This window comes from Dipteris shenzhenensis, chromosome 18 (assembly GCF_047967505.1).
Source record: "Dipteris shenzhenensis isolate YYH24624 ecotype China chromosome 18, Dip_SZ_1.0, whole genome shotgun sequence".
In the NCBI taxonomy this organism is placed as follows: domain Eukaryota; kingdom Viridiplantae; phylum Streptophyta; class Polypodiopsida; order Gleicheniales; family Dipteridaceae; genus Dipteris; species Dipteris shenzhenensis.
The window spans coordinates 26219598-26238867 of NC_141613.1; the positions used below are offsets into that span (position 1 = coordinate 26219598).

Sequence of the window (19270 nt, forward strand, 5' to 3'; positions counted from 1 at the left end):
TATCTGATTATGGAAGTCCTAGCTTCTAGTAACTGTCGGAACATGCAGCGGAAAGTTAAATTGGCCACAAGAAAATAATTGAAATATAGATCCTACTTCGAGATTGCATACATACATGTAAATGTAAACCACGCTGAGATCTGGAATAGACAGCAAGACATGACAACCAATAACTGAATTAAACATGCATGAGAGGACTCAAAATGTATCTCAAAGTAGTGCACTCACAAACCACACCACGTGGACAGCAGGGTGCTGCCCACTAGTACTTGAACTGAGGCCACAATGTGTTGCCCTAATCATGATGTTGCCTTAATCTGCTGTCTTCTCCCTCTGATGCGCGCCTCTGATGAGGTCTTTGATGGCTATGGGAGAAGCCTAAAAAGTCTTTCAGGTTCCCTTCGGTACCTTTGTGATCTGCTCACCACTTGAGCTCCTCACAGTGCTATGGTCTGCGGCTGCAGCCACTGGTGCCTCTGCTGCACCCTGCAGTCCGCCTTCACTCATGTCTGGGAACCACTTCTGAGTGCTAGAGTGGAAGGCTGACGTTATACAGGCGCTGGTAGCCCCCTGATCCTGCCGAGTTGGTCTGTGGCCGACCCAGTTTGTGCACTGGACGACCTAGTCTACTGCTGTCTCTGATTGGACCAGGCCCTTAGAGTCCTATAAAAGCCCCCCTGCCTGCTCCAATTCTGCCCAGGCTATCAGAGATGCAGCGGAATTGTGCAAGAGGAGAGAGCGCAGAAATGCGAGTAGAGATAGAAAATTGCGCAGGAGACTGGAAGAGAGATGTACTGGAAAAACTCTGCTTTATTACTGAGAAAACCATTTTGAAAGATACATCAAATGGGTGGAACTGCACCCTTTTTATTGAGGGGGCCCTGGTAGGTCTGCTCAGTCAGGCCGACTGGCCCTGACTGGATGCCTGGTTGGCTGGCCGGTTCAACGTGACCTGGTTGGCTGGCTGACTGACAGGTGGTCGGGTGGTTGGTTGGCCTGACTGGCCCCAACTAGTCCTGCAATGTTTATCCATAAATAGCTCCTGTAAGCCCATAACCAGCGGCATAGCCCCCCAACTACCAGCGGAATTCCAGGGAGAGAAGAGAAGTCTACTACTATCCTTGGGTGGGCACCCCCACATAACAACCCTCACTCCCTATGGTACAGATAGCAGATGACCACAATTCTAACACCCCCTCTTAACTCTTGGATTTTGAACCAAACCTAGGGAGTTTGAATGTTGACGGAGCATCTGCTGTGGTAGATACTTTGTGAAGAGATCCGCCACATTGTCCTTCATCGAATAGAAGGCAAGCCAGATGTCACCATCCAAGATCTTCTCACGAAGAAAGTGATATAACTCTATATGCTTGTTCTAGGCATGGAATACCAGATTCCGTGCAATAGCTATACCGCTATGGTTGTTGTACTAAATGATCGTAGGTTCCCTCTACTGAAACCCGATCTCGCCATGTAACCGCAGCCACACCACCTCGCACGTAGCACCACAAGCAGCCTAATACTCAGCCTTTGTAGAAACAATGCAGTAGTTGGCTTCTCGCTCTGCTCCAAGAGATCGCTCCCGAGCCAAGGGTAGAACTGTATCCTCGTGTAGATCTTCTTGTGTTTGGATCTCCTCCCCAATCAGAGTCACTCTAGCGTACACTCCCACTCCATTTTTAAAAAAAAATCCATAATCCTTTGTACCCTGTAGAGACCACAAGATGCACTCCGGCATCCCAATGAGTCTTCATAGGTGTCTACGTGAATGAGCGCAACAGCCCTAGTGGTGAGCTCAAGTCCAATCTAATGCGCAACAGCTAGATAAATGAACCAGAAAGCTTCCGATACAATGAGGCATCAACCCACTCTCGAGGATCATGTTTGGTAAGCCTGGTATTCAGGTCCATCGAAGATGACATAGGCTTGCAGCTCTCCATCCCAAAGGCCTCCAGCAACTCATGAACATTATCATTGTTGAGAACCAAAGAACCCTGTCTGAGTCTGCCAAATCTCCAATCCCAATAAGAAATGGATTAAGCTTAAGTTCATCATCTCAAACTCTTGTGACATGGCAGCCTTCGTCATGGCAATGTGCTCCACATGACTGCTTGTCAATATGAGATCATTCACATAAATGATAATTAGAGTGACCATACCTCGGTTTTGAAAGGGATGGGCAACTGATCTTTGGAAACCCTTCCTCGATCTTCTAGTTGCAAGCAGTGAAGCCAAACCCAAACTCAAGAACAAATTTTAGCCTTGCTTAGCAGCAAGAAAACACCTTCCAGAGGAAATCGCATTTCACTATTGGCACCTTGGGACAAATCGTAATCAATGCAAGACTCCTCTGGAGCAAATCGTAGAAGCTTCTGGGCCCCAATCCAAACTGGAAATCCAAATGGCAGCAAAAAGGATACTCTAGGAGCAAATCACAGCAATTGGGAAGCCTACAGATGGCCCGATAGTCAAATCGCAAAAGATATAGGCCTTCTGGATCAAATCGCGGCACTGGGTCAAGATGGCTGGGGCTGGATATTCCGTACACTCCTTAGGAAACGTGCTGAAGCTGTGGGAATCAAATCATCATCAAGATAGAGTGCTGGGAGAGAAGGGTAAGGAGTAATACACAGCAGTAAGGCCCAGAAATAAGGGCTGGACCCCCCCGAAGGTCTTTATTGCAATAGAATAAGGCGTTGTACAACTGGCTCTCACAAGACCATGGACTGAGTAACAATGTGTGTTCTAGAGCTTTGAGGCTCTTCTTTTATAGAGGCAGCCTCCAACCCGAAAGCAAGAGCTTTCTTATAAGCTGGGGCTAGCTTTTAGCTTTTTTTCTAAGCCTAAATTCTAGTCTTACAAAGGTATAAGCCTAAATTAGTCATACTTTTCTCAAAAAGCCGAGCTTTCCCTAAAATCAGCTTTAGGGGGTTTTTCTTGGAAATTGCGTTGGAGTTTCTTGCTGATTAGACCTTGTGGGTTCCTCCATAAAGTAGGCGTCCACAACTTGGTGCTTTCTGCCTTGTAGGACTTGCTAGAAACATGGTGAAAGGAGAGAGAGAGAGAGAGAGAGAGAGAGAGAGAGAGTTAGGGTGTGAGGAAATAATGCTCAAATGAAGACATTAAGAAGGTTTTCATTCATTCATCAAGTATATCATGACAAGTGAAGTACAAGCCTTTATATAGGCTACTGACACACTCTAGCACCTAGTGCATATGGGATAAGTCCCATGTTGACACGTGGCACTCACACAAGACTCACACACATAGACTAGTACTAGATTACCTAGTACTATATACTAACACTTCACACTAACACACTCTTTGACTATGATATCTCCAACACCCCCCTTCAGAGCAAAGAGTGTGAAACCCAACACGCAAGAGTAGACCGATCCCCCCTCCATCGCAATACTCCAAAGAGCAAGTCCAAATATCCAACACCTCCCGTGTGATAGTGACTCTCAGTTAGCTTTCGACCGGCAAGGGCAAACCATCATCACTCGTCATCCCTCCTTACTCTGAACTAGGTGGTCTCGATACCATCAACCAAAGTAAAACACAATACAATCATTTTTGGGGGACAACCCAGGGAAGAGGACCTCTTATTGACTCGAAAGACATTCAATTTAGAGGGACAACTCAAGGCTGAGAAGCTTTATTTGACTCAACACAAATACATATAGCATCACTGATCATCATCTATAACCTCAGAGAGGGATAGATAATGTAATATAGTAGATAGAGCTTGCTCCTCAGGTCCAGTAGATGTGGCGTATATATTCTCGAGCTTGTCCAGTGTCTCCTTGGTTGAAGTAGCGAAGTCAAGATGATGAAGTAGTTTGTTAGCCAACCTCACACCAATAAGCGCTAGTGCGTTGTCATTCTTCTCATCCCAAGCTCAGACTTGTGCGGATTGATCTTCACCCCGAGGGCGACTCTCCATGTGTGCAAACTGAGGTAACAAACTCGCAGCACCAGCTGAAGAACCAGCAAGTATGGCGGCTGGTCTAGGAATCCAAAACTCAATAGCAGCCTCCATGTGTGCACTCCATGTGTGCAAGACAGCTGACACGTCCCAGTACTCTTGAAACCTCTGATTTGCAAACAAACACACACAACGTAAGAAACTGAGCAGGCTGCTCTCCACCCAACCATGACATCTATGGGATGTGATCCCGAATCAGGAGATGTCCCCTCCGAGCCACGAGCTGAGCTACTGGCACGAACTCCCAACCAGATCCAAACCAGCCTGGTGTCCCATACCACCAGGTGGCGCTGTGAAGCTTGGGATCTGCTACTGGGCCTTGGGCTACGCTAAGATGCAAGGGCGCGTCCGCGACTCAATCCAGGATTAGACCTAGCACCTGGGAACGAAACTTGCTCCCATCGGCTCTCTGAGAACTGAACCCCCTGGGCCCCTTTTATAGACTTGGGCCCCAAGCGCCAAAAATAGCGAAGACCTCAAATTGGTTCATACCCTTGCCACTCAACCCGAGAATCAAGCCTGCCTAACTCTAAGCCTCCCCAGGCTACCTGAGCTAGTCTTGTGTACCCAGTACACGTCAGATACCAATCCGTGCACATGACATACTTCCCCTCCTCTAAGAACTCACTCCCGAGTTCGCTAAAAAACTCGGAAATGTTCTTTAGAGGTTTTGTAATGTCTCCCATGTTGCATCCTCCTCAACACGATCCTTCCACTTGATCTTGTATTCCGTGATAGATCGATTACGAATCTGTCTGTCACGAAATTCAAGAATACACTCAGGTTCGTGTGGAATAAAAGTCAAATCTGTAACTTCTATTATCTCTTGAGGAGAAACAAGTTGATCATCCGCACCCAAGACTTCTTTCAGTCTACTGACATGAAAGACTGGATGTACTTTAACATCAGGAGGCAATTCTAGTCGATATGCAACTGGTCCAATTCTTTTAATGATCTTGAACGGACCACAATATCTGGGGGATAATTTCGGAACCAAACCAGTACTTAGGCTCTTAAATTCCTGGGGAATTTGCAAATATACCATCGTTCCTTCAGAGAACTCTCTAGGTGAACGATGTCTATTAGCATAAAATCTGTCCCGATCTTGGGCACTTCTAATAGACTCCTTGGCAAACTGCAACATTTCCTGCATGTCTAGCAAGAAGTTCTTAGCAACATCATTTTGAATCCCTTTTAACCCAACCATAACTCGGAACAAATCGTTCATCATCTGCTGGAAGGTGGCAGGAGCATTGGTCAAACCAAAAGGTAATACAAGAAACTCGTAATGACCATACCTAGTTCGGAATGCGGTTCTATCTATGCGTTTAGCATAGATACGGATTTGGTGATAACCCGTACGCAAATCAATCTTAGTGAAATACTTCGCTCCGGTCAAACGGTCTATCAGATCATCGGAACCAGGTAGAGGGTATCGATTCTTAATTGTCACTTTATTCAATTGTTTATAATCCATACACATTTTAATCTATACACATTCTGCATGTAGAATCCTTCTTCTTCCTTAAGAGGACAGGTGCACCCCAAGGTGATTTACTTGGGCGAATATAGCCCATATTTAGGTAATCCTGTAGCTGTGTAGTTAACTCATCCTCCTCAAGCTGTCTCATCCTATATGGTGGTACACTAATAGGTTGAGCCCCAGGGACTAAGTCTATGCGATGATCTACTGCCCGTTCTGGAGGTAAACCTTCCGGTAGTTGAGCAGGGAATACATCCTTAAAACTATCTAACAACATTCTCAATTCACGGTGTTCAAACACACTTAAATCATTCTTGTTATTTATTGAGACAACAAATGAAGAAAGCGGAATCAAAACACACTGATAAACATCATAATGAGAAGTGTTTAATATATTCCGAAGCTGCATCGCAGATACAATAGGTCCCTGAGAAGAGGGAATTTTATCACACTGAATACAAAATTGGGTGTCCTTATCTACAAAAGAAAGGGTATGCTCCGTCCATCCAATCCGAATATTGTGGGTTTTAAACCACTCTATTCCGATTAACAAGTCTACATGCTCCAAGTGCATAACATAGCATGTAAGAGCCCCTGTGTAGGCTTGAATCCGGATAGGAAGCGCTTCAATCTTGCGATCCCAAAACTGCTTTCCAGCTGGAAGCTGCACCTCATAGGTGTGATCGCTAGGTATTGTGGACAGCCCCATCTTCTGCACAAATTTGTAATTAACAAAGTTGTGAGAGCTGCTCGGGTCAAAGAGAATGTGAACCCTTTGGTCCCTAACTTCTCCATAAACTCGGAAAAGATCATGGGAACCAAATAACGAAGTATTGAAAGTGCAATTACAAGAAAGTGGGCAGGTAATGACATTTACAGAAATACTTGTCATCGAAACTTGGTTCGCTCCCTTGGCTTTGGTACCTGGACCCGCCTGGAGCTTCGGTCCGAGCGCTAACTTTTGATTCTTGCGCTTTGGACATTCATTCTTGGTGTGGCTCCGCTTCTCGCAGTAGAAGCAACATCCTTCCTTCTTAAGCTTCAAGGTACGAAGGAAACGGGCTCGACCATTCTTTGCCTGAGTCAAGTGTTTCTTGGAGACGTTGTCTATAGACTTCGTCTCCCCGGTACCAGTCGTAGATTGAAAGAACTTCCATTTGTTCTTTCCACTCGTGTCGAAAACTGTAGTTGCCTTTGCACCGGCCATGGTATCATCATAAATACGCGTGTAATTCATGGCCTCTTGCAACGTTGTACATTTGTTGTTCTTGATTTGCAACTAGTACGAATCTGGCAAACCATCCACAAGGAAACCTAACAAGGTCACTGGATCCATCTTTGTGGCCCTGGTCTGCAGATCTCGAAACCTTTGAAGATAAACTTCAAACGACAAGTTCAGCTTAGACATATCGAGGGCTTTAAGCTTGCCAACGATATCATAGTCGTCCTCCTTCTTCAGGAACTCCTTCCTGAAGACCCTTTCGAAATCTATCCATGTAACCGGCTTAGGTTGGAGTTCCTTCCACCATAACAAAGCCTTTCCTAACATGAAGCCACTTGTGTACCTGCCACTTGTGCAACCAAGTGTCAAGAACTTTCTTGGTTCGAGACTTTTGATCTTCGGGAAAAGGGTTTGGAGTTATGTTCGGACCTAGCACTGAAGCCATGGCATCTACATGCGTGAGTGCCTGCAAGTGCTAGTCAGAAGGGTGACAGTCGTCTGAATCCCTTGGAGTTGCTGTGTCAACCCCGTTTGATTCGCATTAACCTGCTCGAATTTTCCATCCAGAGCAGTGGTGAATTCACTGAAGGCCTTCTTCTTCGTAATCAGATCGTCATAAAGACCCTGGTCTTCCTCAGCAGGGTAGTCCAAATCCTGATCTCCCATGGCAAACTCATGATTTACAGAATCAGCCATGTCTGAAATCTGATGTGAAAAGAGTATAAAACTGAGAGAGATAACTGGGGGAATCGAAGTTGGAAGGAGAGTGGAGCAGAGAAAAACCGTCCCAAGAGAAGCTGACGAAAGAAGAGGAGCCGGTCGAAAGAAGATGTTGGAAACTGACGATCAGCGGGCGTAGATGATCCCGGAGTCTCTCGTGGCTGGTTTCGCTGCAGGCTGCAGTGTACGGAAGTCTGCAGCAGACCGTACTGTACGGAAATCCTCCCGTTGGTTGTACGGATTCTGATGCAGGCTGTACAGTAGCTTGTCGCAGGTTGTACCGAATCTGACACAGGCTGTACGGTAGCCTGTCGCAGGCTGTACCGAATCTAGATGGCGCAATCCAATAGATGTGCAAGGAGGTCTTTTTGCGCACACTAGCTGAGGCTATGGCTGAGCTTGGGTCCCTGCAAGACTATATAGGGGATGTTGCAGCTAATCTAGGAAGCTATGCTTCCCAGAAAAGCTCACCCTCCCAAACTTGGAGGGTGGTGCTTTTTCGAAAAAAGCAGCTCCTCCTACAGCGTGGCCGCACCCTGCACCAGCCCCTAGCGCACCTCCCTGCCTGGCCGAATTCCCCTCCAGCCATGGTGCACCTCTCAGCCACTCGCACCTGCGTCACCTGCCTCTACGCAGCGCTGACCAGCAAACGAAAACTCCTCGCCTGCCACTCAGCTCTTCTCACACCTCTCCTACCTGCATCTCCACTCTCTCCTAGCTACGCCTCAACCCTCTCTCACTATTCCCTTCAGCAATTCCGAAATCATGACTTTTCTTCTCCTACCTTTTCCCTACATCCTGACCACCCCCGATAACCCATGAACCAACAAGATCTTGCAGCAGCAAATTTCGAAATTAGGGCATACCTGGAGGAAGAAATCGTCCAAAGTTTTCACATCAGAAGTTTCTACCTCAGGAGTTGGCTCTGATACCAATTGACACGTCCCAGCACTCGTGAAACCTCTGATCTACAAACAAACACACACAACGTAAGAAACTGAGCAGGCTGCTCTCCACCCAACCATGACATCTACGGGATGTGATCCCGAATCAGGAGATGTCCCCTCCGAGCCACGAGTTGAGCTACTGGCACGAACTCCCAACCAGATCCAAACCAGCCTGGTGTCCCATACCACCAGGTGGCGCTGTGAAGCCTGGGATTTTCTACTGGGCCTTGGGCTACGCTAAGATGCAGGCGCGCGTCCGCGACTCAATCTAGGATCAAACCTAGCACGTGGGAACGAAACTTGCTCCCATCGGCTCTCTGAGAACTGAACCCCTGGGCCACTTTTATAGACTTGGGCCCCAAGCGCCAAAAATAGCGAAGACCTCAAACTGGTTCATACCCTTGCCACTCAACCCGAGAATCAAGCCTGCCTAACTCTAAGCCTCCCCAGGCTACGTGAGCTAGTCTTGTGTACCCAATACACGTCAGATACCAATCCGTGCACATGACAACAGCTGAAGAGGTGCTTTGTAGATAGTTGCAGCAGGTCACCACAGTAAAAGTCGGCTGGTATAGGTATGCTGGAGCGCTGGAAGTAGCTCGAAAGTGGCTCTGTTGAAGGCGGCTATGTTACGCTCAAGTCGAGGTAACATGACCTCGGAAGGGTCAGTCGGCATTTTCCTTTAAAGGAGCAATGTTTGTATTATATTTGTTTGGGCTTCATGTAAATGATAAAAAAGAAATCAAGGTCAAGGTCCTTGGTGAGGGTGGCATGGCACTAGACTAGGTGGATCTAAGGCTAAGGGACCATGGTTTTAATGGTATCCCAAGAGAGGGGTAAATGATGCATTAAGGAGGGACCCTAAAATGAAGACATGTGGCATACTAGATTTTAGGAAAATTTGGGGCTTGGTGGAGATTTAGTAAGCAAGAGCTTCAACGTAAGTGATTTCAGAAAGACGAGAAAGAAAGCTTACTACCACTGAGATCGGCTGGGTGGTGATTCAATGTGCCTGCGCCCGTGATTCGACGTAAGAAGCTAGGAGTAAACAGGTTTTCGTATAATATTTGGTATCAGAGCGTAGATTTGGGATCTTGTCGAGTTGATGGGCTAATGTTGGATTGAGGAAGGATTTGGTGATAGACAATATGGAACTGGGATTTTGTCTTACGGGATCAGAGAAAAAAAAAACTAAGCTGATAAATTGTTGCGTCATCTGGTTCGGGCCATCGGGTAGTTCGTTAGCTTGGGTCGACGTTGAATTGTTCCGGGGTAATCACAATTAAAGGCGCCCCAGGATATTCAATCCGATGGTGAAGAAAACAAGCCGATGCGACTATTCGCGATCCTACTATCGTGCAACTGCGATGACGTTTGCAAATAGCTAACCTCTGTAAACGCACGGTCGTCTCTATATTTCTCAGAATCAGTTTCACGGATACTCTGACGTTGCGGTTGGTTACGGTGGCAATTGATATCCAAGACAATTGGGAGTGACAAAACCAACGAGCAGATGCGCGAAGCAATTCTATTCCCAAACGAGTCCAGCAGCTGCTTCAATACTCCCTGCTGATCATACAGGAACTAAAGCCGAACCATGGATGAAAAGCCTTGAAATTTTCTTCTAAGTCTCCTGAACGGGCAGCTTTTTCACCCACTTGTTGCAGTGGCCACGTTTGGTTGTTGCTTATGAATCGATTGCAAAAGAAGTTCATATGGAAAAGCTACGTAATTTTGAATTGGACTGGTTGTTGCCTTCATACGTAGGGCTCTCTTCATTTGAAGGTGAGATAATAGAAGATAACTGTTGAAGTGAGAGCTGGGGTGTTTTGGGTCTCCAACGAGGGTGTAGCTGAGCCACAGCTGGAACAGCTTGATCTATCCATGCAGCATGAATGACCAGGGAGCTTTCTATGCCTTTTACGTTTTGTTGTGATATATGCTAGTTTATTTGCCTCCGTGTTTGAGTTATTTCGGATTGTAGGAGTTTCCCTAGTATATGGAAAAGTGGGGTTTGTTTATAGTGTGATAAATGCCTAGCTAGCTGTAAATTTAAAAATTGGACTTTCGAATTGTAATTATAGTTTCAAGCGGTGTTTTGTTATTTACCCAAAAAAAAAAAAACAAATGGAAGTAGAAGAAGAAGCTTCTAGGATGGATCCCATAGAGTCGGGAGTCCGGTCGACCCCGCAGGTGTCGCGCCCAGCAGGTCATACACTATCTGGCAGAATTGCAATGTTAGAGGATGCCTTGCAACAGATTTTAGCGCAACAGTTAGAAGCAAATGTAGGGCAATCTGAGCTCAGGAAATGGTACATAGTATGTCTGCTAGGCCATCCCGTGAAGAGAAAGATAAATCTCCGATGGAACCGGAGTCAAGTGTTCATACGGTCGAGCCAAGGAGGGCTAAGGTGCCTAATATTGCCAATTATAGGCAAGAAAAGTATTCTGGTCGGATGTCTGACCGTAGTTTCGATATCATTGAGACCTGGTTACACAAATGGGATGAGACATTCGCCATTTGTGAAATCAGGAATGATATGAAGAAAATCCGCGAGGCCACCTATATGTTTAATGAGCCAGCGGATAGGTGATGGATAAAACAGGAGAAAGATGGAGTGACATCCACTACTTGGGAGGGGTTTAAAAAGGAATTTAGATAACACTTCCTACCTCCTGACGAAGCATCCCGAGCTTCGGATCAGTATCAAAACCTTCATCAGAGAAATTTATCAGTGGCGGTATACACTGATAAGTTCGGAGAAAGTATAATGAAAGTTGATGAACCCCTACCTGAGTCAATCCAAGTAAAAGATTCTATCTTTGGATTGAATGATCGAATAAAGATGGAAGTTCGGGCTAAGTATGTGAATACGCTAGATGAAGCAATTGCCATAGCCTTGAACTATGAGGATGCAAAAGGGAACAGACCAAGTGGGTTTGTGCAGGTCGGGACTCAGTATGGGTACCCGAAGAAAACTGGATTTAAGAAGAAGTGGATTAGCAAAGGGAGTGCCTCACAGCCTAGTGGTCAAGCCAAGCAGGCGAAACCAGTTGAGACTCCTAAATCAAGTACCACCATTGGAATGAAAGGAAAAGTAACACCAATGGCAGCCCGAGCTTGGTCGAAGTCTTCTTTGAACCCAGAGCAAAGGAAAAAAGCGAGGAGAGAAGGCTTGTGTTTTGGTTGCCTTCAGCCTCATCAGTGGAAAGATTGTCCACGAAACAAAGATCGTCAGATGGCTGAGATGGTGGTCTCAGAATGCGACGTGGAAATGGAGGGAAGTCCCAGAGCAGAACAGATGCAGATTCAGCTAGCGGGATCTTCTCAAAGGTCAGTACCTGTTTTGTTATGTGTGTCTATTGCTAAGTTAGTAACTAGTGCATCTGAGAATATCCTGTGAAAGCCCGCAGCAATGGGGTATACAGCCTTTAATGATACGGAGTTAATTAAGATGAAAGGGCAAGTAGCTAATCATGATGTCATTATGTTGTTTGACTTAGCGTCAACGCATAATGTAATTAACTCCAAGCTTATAAAGAGGTTGAAACTAAAGACTAGCCCATCTGACTATGCATATACAGTCAGAATGGCAGATGGAAGTTCAACAGAAGTATGGGACCAAAGGGTTACCCAGTTGGAACTTCAAATTCAGGACTATACTGAGAAGCTTGATTTTGAAATGACTAAGCTTGCTCATGCAAACATAGCCCTGGGTAAGGCTTGGCATTCTAGGAAGAATCCAGCCATAGATTGGAGAAAGCACATTTATCAATTCAAGATGAATGATGTGCTGTATGTCTTACGAGGTGAAAAAGATATACCTCAAGGACTGTTGGTTTCCGTAATGGAAATTCGAAAAGCTCAAGGAGAGTTTTTGTTTCTTTGTACATCATCGGTAGAGCCGATTGGTGATTCTTCGGCTAGCACTGATGTTGCTCAAAATGGAGGCCAAGCTGGCTGATCAAATAACAGAGGAGTTCTCTGATTGTTTTAGGGATGAGTTACCTTATGGGTTACCTCCAAAGCGGAATGTTCAGCATAAGATTGAACTAATCCCGGGGGTAGAACCTGTAAATAGACCTCCCTATAGGTTGAGTTTTACCGAAGAAGCAGAGGTACGAAGATAACTTGAAGAATACCTCAAGCTGGGACAGATTCAACAAAGTTTCTCACCTTTTGCTTCACCAATGATATTAAAGAAGTTTCTCACCTTTTGCTTCACCAATGATATTAAAGAAGAAGAAAGATGATACTTTTTGCCTCTGTATAGATTACAGAGCATTGAATAATATCACTACTAAGCACATGTATCCGATGGCTCGGATTGATGATTTGCTAGATGCATTACATGGGGCCGTAATTTTCAGTAAGATAGATCTTAAATGTGGCTACCATCAGATCCGTATTAGAGCCGAGGATGTGCATAGAACCGCTTTTAGAAGTAGGATTAGACATTATGAGTTTCTGGTAATGCCCTTTGGACTTACCAATGCTCTAGCTACATTCGTCATGCTTATGAACGATTTACTACGTCCGTATATTGGAAAGTTTGTAGTACACTTTATCGACGATATTCTGCTATTCAGTAAAAGTATTACTGAGCATCATGAACACTTAAGAATAGTGTTCAGTACTTTAAGGAAAGCCAGTCTTTATGTAAATAAAAAGAAAACTATACTGTGTATGGTAAGACTTGAATATTTAGAATTCATAATTACTCTTGAGGGGGTAGAAATGGATCCAAAGAAAGTGACTCCGATACTAACTTGGCTAATCCCTCAGAGTTTGACCGCTTTGCGAGGATTTGTCCAATTTTATCGAAGGCATATCAAAGGATATTCTGAAATAGTATCGCCATTGACTGATCTGACCTCATATAAAGTACCTTTTATATGGGGACATAATCAACAAGAAAGTTTTAACACCATAAAACAAGCTGTGGTCTCAAGACCGGTGTTAAAAATAATTGATCCCCAGAAACCGTTTTTCCTTGAAACCGATGCAAGTGGCATTGCGGTAGGAGCAGTTCTCTTCCAAGAGGGAAGGCCAGTAGCCTTTGAAAGCAAGAAGATTTCTCCCTCTCAACGAAATTGGCCAACTGATGAATTAGAGTTGTATGCTGTTATCCATGCTCTGAAAACATGGAGACATTATTTGTACGGGTCAGAGTTTTATGTTGATGTCGATCATGATACTCTGAAACTTTTTATAAACAACCTGACTTGAGAGACCGCCAAGCTAGGTGGGCAGAACTCATGCAGGAGTTTAACTTGACGATTCGGTACCGAAGAGGGAAGGATAATAAAGTTACTGATGCGTTGTCACGCATTATGCATAATATGAGTTTCACGGTATTAGAGAGTGCTCTAATGACCGAGATTAGAGAAACTCAAAAGGTGGACGAGTTAGTCCAGAGCCTTTGGCCTAAGGCTCACGTGTTTAAACCCGGGGAAAAGGATGACCTAGCATCCAGGAAAGGCCAAACTTATGCAAGATATGCCATAAGGTATGGTATGCTGAAAAGAAATGGCAATGTAGTAGTACCTAATCAGAATGATCTCAGGCAGAGAGTCATTCGATAATGCTATGATAGCCCATGTGCGGGACATCCAGGAGTTGAGAAGACATATGATCTCGTGAAGCGAGATTTTTTGGGGCCAAAGATGAAAAAGCATATTCATGAATATGTGACATGTTTTTCGTGTCAGGTAAGTAAGGCAGAGCGAGTGAAGCCACCCGGACTTTTACAGCCCTTGGAGATACCACTGGGTAGGTGGGAGAGCATTTCCATGGACTTTATTGTAGGTTTGCCTACGACACAAGGTGGATATGATTCTATCCTTGTGGTGGTTGATCGTCTTACCAAGATGGTTCACTTCATTCCAACTAGAGAGTTTGTTAGTGCCCCGCAAGTGGCGGATTTGTTTATTAAACATATATTTCGTTTGCATGGATTACCCAAATCCATAGTGTCAGACAGGGATGTCAAATCCTCAGAAAGTGCCTAGTGCCACGAACTTTGTGGTTCAGATAGGGGAGATGCTAACACTTGCGAGAGCTAACATCTGCCAAGCTATGGATAGAGCTAAGGCGTATGCGGATGAAAACCGATCCGCTAGAGAATTTAAGAAAGGAGAAAAAGTTTTTCTCAAAGTTCCTTCGCACTCTAAGTCTTTGACTGCAGGAGAGTGTGCTAAGTTATCACCTCGATATTGTGGGCCATGGTTAATTCTAAAAAGAATAGGCAAGATAGCCTATAAATTAGAATTGCCACAGGGTTGTAAGGTGCACCCAGTGTTTCATGTTTCTCGCTTAAAGAAATTTTTGCATATAGGTGACTCACTAATCGAGGGTGTTGTTTTGTTTCAGGAGATAGAGGATAATGCAAGACGCAAACCAACAAGAATAGTGAATCGAGGAACAATGCAAGTACGAAATCGGAAGATACCCACGGTGTTGGTTGCATGGCATGGTTTACCTCTATCAGAAGCTACCTGGGAATCCGTATACCAGTTACGGAGAGTGTTCCCAGACTTTATCATCGAGGACGCTGATGCCTGAAGAGGGAAGGAATGTTACGCTTAAGTCGAGGTAACATGACCTCGAAAGGGTCAGTCGGCATTTTCCTTTAAAGGATCAATGTCTGTATTATATTTGTTTGGGCTTCATGTAAATGATCAAAAAGGAATCAAGGTCAAGGTCCTTGGTGAGGGTGACATGGCACTAGACTAGGTGGATCTAAGGCTAAGGGACCTAAATGCATGAAATGTGCCAAGAGGCAAATGGTTTTAATGATATCCAAAGAGAGGGGTAAATGATGCATTAAGGAGGGACCCTAAAATGAAGACATGTGGCATACTAGATCCATCTAGGGAAATTTGGGGCTTGGTGGAGATTTAGTAAGCAAGAGCTTCAACGTAAGTGATTTCAGAAAGACGAGAAAGCTTACGATCACTGAGATCGGTTGGGTGGTGATTCAATGTGCCTGCGCCCGTGATTCGACGTAAGAAGCTAGGAGTAAACAAGTTTTCGTATAATAGGCTATGCAGCTGCATCACATTAAAAGTCGATTTTGGTGATGAAGAACTTTGAAACAGCCCTGAAAGGTCCACATGTGCAGGTGCAATGGGCCGACCAGCAAGTAATAGGCTGCCAAGGGTGCCTAAAGCTCCAAAAACTCCCGAATGGAGGCGGCAATGAAGGCAGGCTGTGGAGAGGCTCTAGTTGGGTGCAAACAGCTAGAAAATGGAGGTAAAACAGGGCGAAATGAAGCAGGGCTGAGGCGGCTGCAGGCTGTAGGAAGAAGGGCTGAAGCAGAAATAGGGTTAGGGCAAGGGGGACGAATTAGGGTTAGGGCAAGGGTGACGTGGCAGTAGCTATGGAAGGTGGTTCTGATACCATGTTAGAAACATGGTGAAAGGAGAGAGAGAGAGAGAGAGTTAGGGTGTGAGGAAATAATGCTCAAATGAAGACATGAAGAAGGCTTTCATTCATTCATCAAGTATATTATGACAAGTGAAGTACAAGCCTTTATATAGGCTATTCACACACACTCTAGCACCTAGTGCATATGGGATAAGTCCCATGATGACACGTGGCACTCACACAAGACTCACACACATCTAGTACTAGATCACCTAGTACTACACACTAACACTTCACACCAACACACTCTTTGACTATGATATCTCCAACAGGACCTGCTTTTCACACTTTTCCCTTAATTCTAGGGCTTTTTATGCACTGCTTTTGGTTATACACATTGCCACAAACAAATACCAACAGTTTAACCCGTTAAAGGTTAGTCTAATGCATGTATTCTAGTTCTTGGACTATTTCTAATCCCTTGTGGGCATCCCCACAGTTCTTTTTTTACCCATGCAAGGCAAAAGTAAAACCGATAAAACTTATTCTTGGTTAACCAACTTCACCATTCTTTGACCGGATTCAATTTTAATAAAGATATCTCTTTATTTTCGGAGAAGTCCCAAATGGTGACAAGTAGTGGGAGCCTGCTTGAGACAATTTGTAGACCATACCTGCTGCCTACCTAGGCTGACACACAGGGCTGCAAGGTTGAGAAGATTATTTTGGACGGAAAGTGTACAGATGCTCGAGGTGGAGCACGTGGGCTTGAGTCTAGAGATAGCCGGCAGATAGTAGGAGGACCTTGTGTAAGATCAGAGGACCACACCATTGGTGGGACTCTGGATCTATCTCTTTTGTATTGTGTCCATAACTTTGAACGGAAATATATTATTTTGGCGTCTTCTATATCTGGTTGGTTCATTGTCTATTGATGAGTTTGCACACCTATGCTATGCACATAAGTTTAAGAAGTTTGTGACTCCACACCCCACACCACACTGTGTGAGCTCCTGGGCAATTCTAGTAGTCTTCCGTTGTGCGTACCCTCTGTTGGTCAATTTCTAACATGTCCAACCCCTTATTTCTGGGCCCTAGTGTGTGTGTTCTCTGTTTCTTCTCCCCCTCTCTCAGTTTATTTAGTTTCCCAGAAGAAATCTGCTGCTGCTCCTTGTCAGACGAAGCTATTAGATGCTGTTTTTCCTTGGTATCTTTAAAATTCAAAATCTATCTCGGTGATTATCTGCTACGAATTGAGGATCTAGGCTGTGTTTCTACTAGAAGTGATTTGTTTTTCGGGTTTTTGGGCTGGTTACCAATTCGTTTTAGGGTTTCAAGGCTGATTACTAGTTCATTTTAGGGTTTCTGGCTGGATTACAGAGAGCATCCTCCCACTTTAACTTCGTTGCATGGTTACCTCATCTTTGAGGAGACTAAAAGGCAGAGCAAGAAGTTAGGTAATTGGGATGATATTGCATTTACGACTAAAACTGGAAAAAAATAAATCATAAACCCCGATTCAATTCTAAACCAAAGCAGAATTTTACTTCTTAGTGTCAAACAAAACTCTGCAGGTGCTCCTATCATGTCAACCCCCCATTGCACAATAAGGCCACTCTATGGACCAGTAAAAGAGGAGATCCCAAGGTGGAGCATCACAAAGATCCCAGCCCATATCTACAAGTTAGATGCTGATTTTACTGTATAGTGTAGCTAACAAAATCTGGTTGACTGCCATTTGGATTCTTGAATTGCCATGTTTGCTCCTCTAGATTTCATTGCACCTCCTTAAAGGGGTTTAACGCCTCAGGACAGATCAAGTAGCTCCCCTGATGGCGCTAGTATCCTTTCTACTTGTGCCCTTGGCAACCGAATAAGGCAGAGGGCAGATGGAATGGCTCCTTGTACTAATGGGAATTGGTTTGGGCAAGAGGTGATAAGCAAGAATTATCTGTTATCATTATTTCTTGCTATGTATCCCCTGGTAAAGCCAAGACAAATGCCTTCTCCTCTGTGCCCTCTCCACGAATAAACATTTCAATTGTGACTTGCTTGACATTTTAATACGGTTTTTATGTGGTATCATTTATGGAGACATGTTTCGAAAGATGAGCTTTGTTTCTAATATTATGTACGAATAGCCAAGATCTGAACAGTCATGTTTTTTGCCATGCAGCTCGAGGCGGTGAATAGAAAGCTTGCAGCTTATCATAGTGCTTGGGATCAATACATTGATTCATGGATCATCATCAAAGTGAACAATGTTGAGGCTGTATACAAATGGCGTCTCCAGGTAATTGAGCTCCATTTAGAGCTGAGCTGGGAGGAATTCTTTTGAAAAAAAAAAGCAATTTAAATTTATTGCAGCTGAAGAGTTATTGCATGACAGGCTGAAATTGCAATGAGATCAACTGGAAGGCCTGGTATGACAGATGAACAGGTACGGATGATTTTCAACTTTTGATTTTTTGGCATACATGCTACACCTTTAGCTCAGTGTTCTTATCTGCACTTTTGGTTGGCTTTTGCATCTTGAACAGGTTAAAGATTTTGTCTCCAGATACATTCCAGCCTATAAAGCCTATCTGCCAGGGCTCTACAGCTCTGGACCGAAAAGCGCAAGGCCAGATAGAACATTTCAGTTCAATATAGATGAAAATAGGAACCCAATTGGTTGAATGCCATTTTATAGAAAAGTGACTACAGATCTTTCAGTTTCCCACAATCTAAATTGCTCGGAGGCTTCTTTATTACAATTTTGTGAAAGATGCACAAAGAAGTTGAGAGCTGGAGCTGCTATGAGCCATAGCTGTCTATGGACGGCTTTGAACATTTCATCAATTCAACACACGTATTCATAACAGACTATTTGAACATGGAAGCATAAGATACTATCAAAAGATAAGAAACTTACACACCAAGGTCTACGCTCCTTACTATCGATTACACTAGTAATAAGAATGTGGACAATCATATGACTATAGCCAAATTTATTCAATTTGATTTGTTTGTTTCTCAATGGAAATTTATAAGAACAGATTCACATGTAACAGCCACCAAGTTTTGAGTTAAAAAGAGAGTATATTGTATGTCAATTAAAGAAGCAACTTTATGCTTTGATGGCAAGACCCAAGTATTTCAAGGCATGAGAACTTGATGACTCCCATGCTCAAGTTATCCTATCGCTACATTTAAGTAGTCTAATCTTCATACATCTCCTTCATTGCTTCTACTATTTGTTCAATTGCATGCTTCATCGTCTAGCTAATCTATTTCCTTCATTTGCTAGATCATTACCATTGCATATACTATCCTTCATCATTCTTCAAAGACAACATCTTGATTGTGAAACATTTTCTTAGTTATCAGATTGTACATATTGTATGCTCTTTTTTTTTGTATCCAAAATGTATGCATTTGTCACTCTTTTATGCTCCTTGTATCCTTCTAAGAGACTACGCAGGTCTTTAGAAACCCAGTATAGCTGCTTATGCTTGGGCACTGACGACGACATAAGTGTTGCTTTGCTTGCTAAGTATGT

General features: G+C 44.1%; 1 protein-coding gene across 1 annotated transcript in view; it reads left to right on the forward strand.

The window, feature by feature from the left end:
- LOC147891013 (P-loop containing nucleoside triphosphate hydrolases superfamily protein) overlaps positions 1 to 18787 on the forward strand; it is a 67537-nt gene extending 48750 nt beyond the window's left edge. The window contains exons 9-11 of the mRNA XM_087389314.1: positions 17906 to 18022; positions 18119 to 18169; positions 18270 to 18787. Coding sequence (XP_087245440.1) covers positions 17906 to 18022; positions 18119 to 18169; positions 18270 to 18407 — 306 coding nt within the window. The 3' untranslated portion in view covers positions 18408 to 18787. The remainder of the gene's footprint in view (positions 1 to 17905; positions 18023 to 18118; positions 18170 to 18269) is intronic.
- Positions 18788 to 19270: the final 483 nt, after the last annotated feature.